Source organism: Panthera pardus, unplaced genomic scaffold (assembly GCF_024362965.1).
Source record: "Panthera pardus isolate Hobbes unplaced genomic scaffold, ASM2436296v1 HiC_scaffold_24, whole genome shotgun sequence".
NCBI classification, from domain to species: Eukaryota; Metazoa; Chordata; class Mammalia; order Carnivora; family Felidae; genus Panthera; species Panthera pardus.
This window is the reverse complement of record NW_026526810.1, coordinates 139,631,295-139,632,442: the sequence shown is the minus strand read 5'-3', so window position 1 is coordinate 139,632,442 and position 1,148 is coordinate 139,631,295. Positions and strand designations below refer to the sequence as shown.

Sequence of the window (1,148 nt, the reverse complement as noted above, 5' to 3'; positions counted from 1 at the left end):
TAAAGGTTATGCAGAAGCCTCCATTAATTAAGGTAAAAACCCAAAACTGAAAAAAAAAAAAAAGAATTCTTCATATTGTCACACCGCCATCCACACAAACTAATGTAGAAGTGCGTCCCTAACCCGGTCATTCACTTTTACACAATCAAACCTAAGTCTGGAGCTTGATATATATGTCAGAGGACATGCAAATGGGGCCCGTTCTGTGCTGATAAAACCAACCCAGCCCGACCGTGCAGCTGGGAGACGAGCCCCAGCCCCGGGAGTCCCAGGTGTTCCCATTCTGTGATCAGCACAGAACACACACACCTCACCATGGAGTTTGTGCTGGGCTGGGTGTTCCTGGTTGCTCTTTTAAAAGGTAATTCACGGTGAACGAGGGACACTGAGTCTGTGAGTGCGTATGAGTGAGAACCAGTTCATGTGTGACAGTCTCCTGACCAACATGTCTGGTGTCTGCAGGTGTCCAGTGTGACGTGCAGCTGGTGGAGTCTGGGGGAGACCTGGTGAAGCCGGGGGGGTCCCTGAGACTCACCTGTGTGGCCTCTGGATTCACCTTCAGTGGCTACACCATGAACTGGGTCCGACAGGCTCCAGGGAAGGGGCTGCAGTGGGTCGCAGCAATTAGTGGTAGTGGAGGTAGCACATACTACGCAGACTCCGTGAAGGGCCGATTCACCATCTCCAGAGACAACGCCAAGAACACGCTGTATCTGCAGATGAACAACCTCAAGACCGAGGACACGGCCACATATTACTGTGCGAAAGACACAGTGAGGGGACATCACTGCGAGCCCAGACACAAACCTCCCTGAAGGAGGGGATCAGCACCACCAGGGGGCGCACACTATGCACAATTCTCCTTTGTGTTCCCAGGCGCAGGTGCACATGGAGGTTACAGGCAGTTTTCCTGTCAGGGTCTGGGGCTTCCTCTCCACACAGCAGTTTCCCCAGGGAGCCTCCCTGGTTATATGATTCTGTGTTTACCTATTAACTCTCTGAATTAGCAACTGGGTTGTCATAGGGAAACTAGACTAACATGCACAAAGACACAGTTGTTTGCACTTGCTTACTCTGGTCCCTCAATATGAGTGACTTACAGATTTCCTGAGGCACAACAGCTGCACATTTACAGGATTCCCACATGC

The 1,148-nt window shown here is 51.1% G+C and overlaps 1 gene segment (V, D, J or C); it reads left to right on the top strand.

Annotated features, from left to right (window-relative positions):
- The first annotated feature begins 253 nt into the window (after positions 1 to 253).
- On the top strand, positions 254 to 815 carry LOC128773092 (immunoglobulin heavy variable 3-23-like). The segment is given in 2 exon segments: positions 254 to 361; positions 463 to 815. Coding segments are annotated over 2 exon segments (399 nt in total).
- Positions 816 to 1,148: the final 333 nt, after the last annotated feature.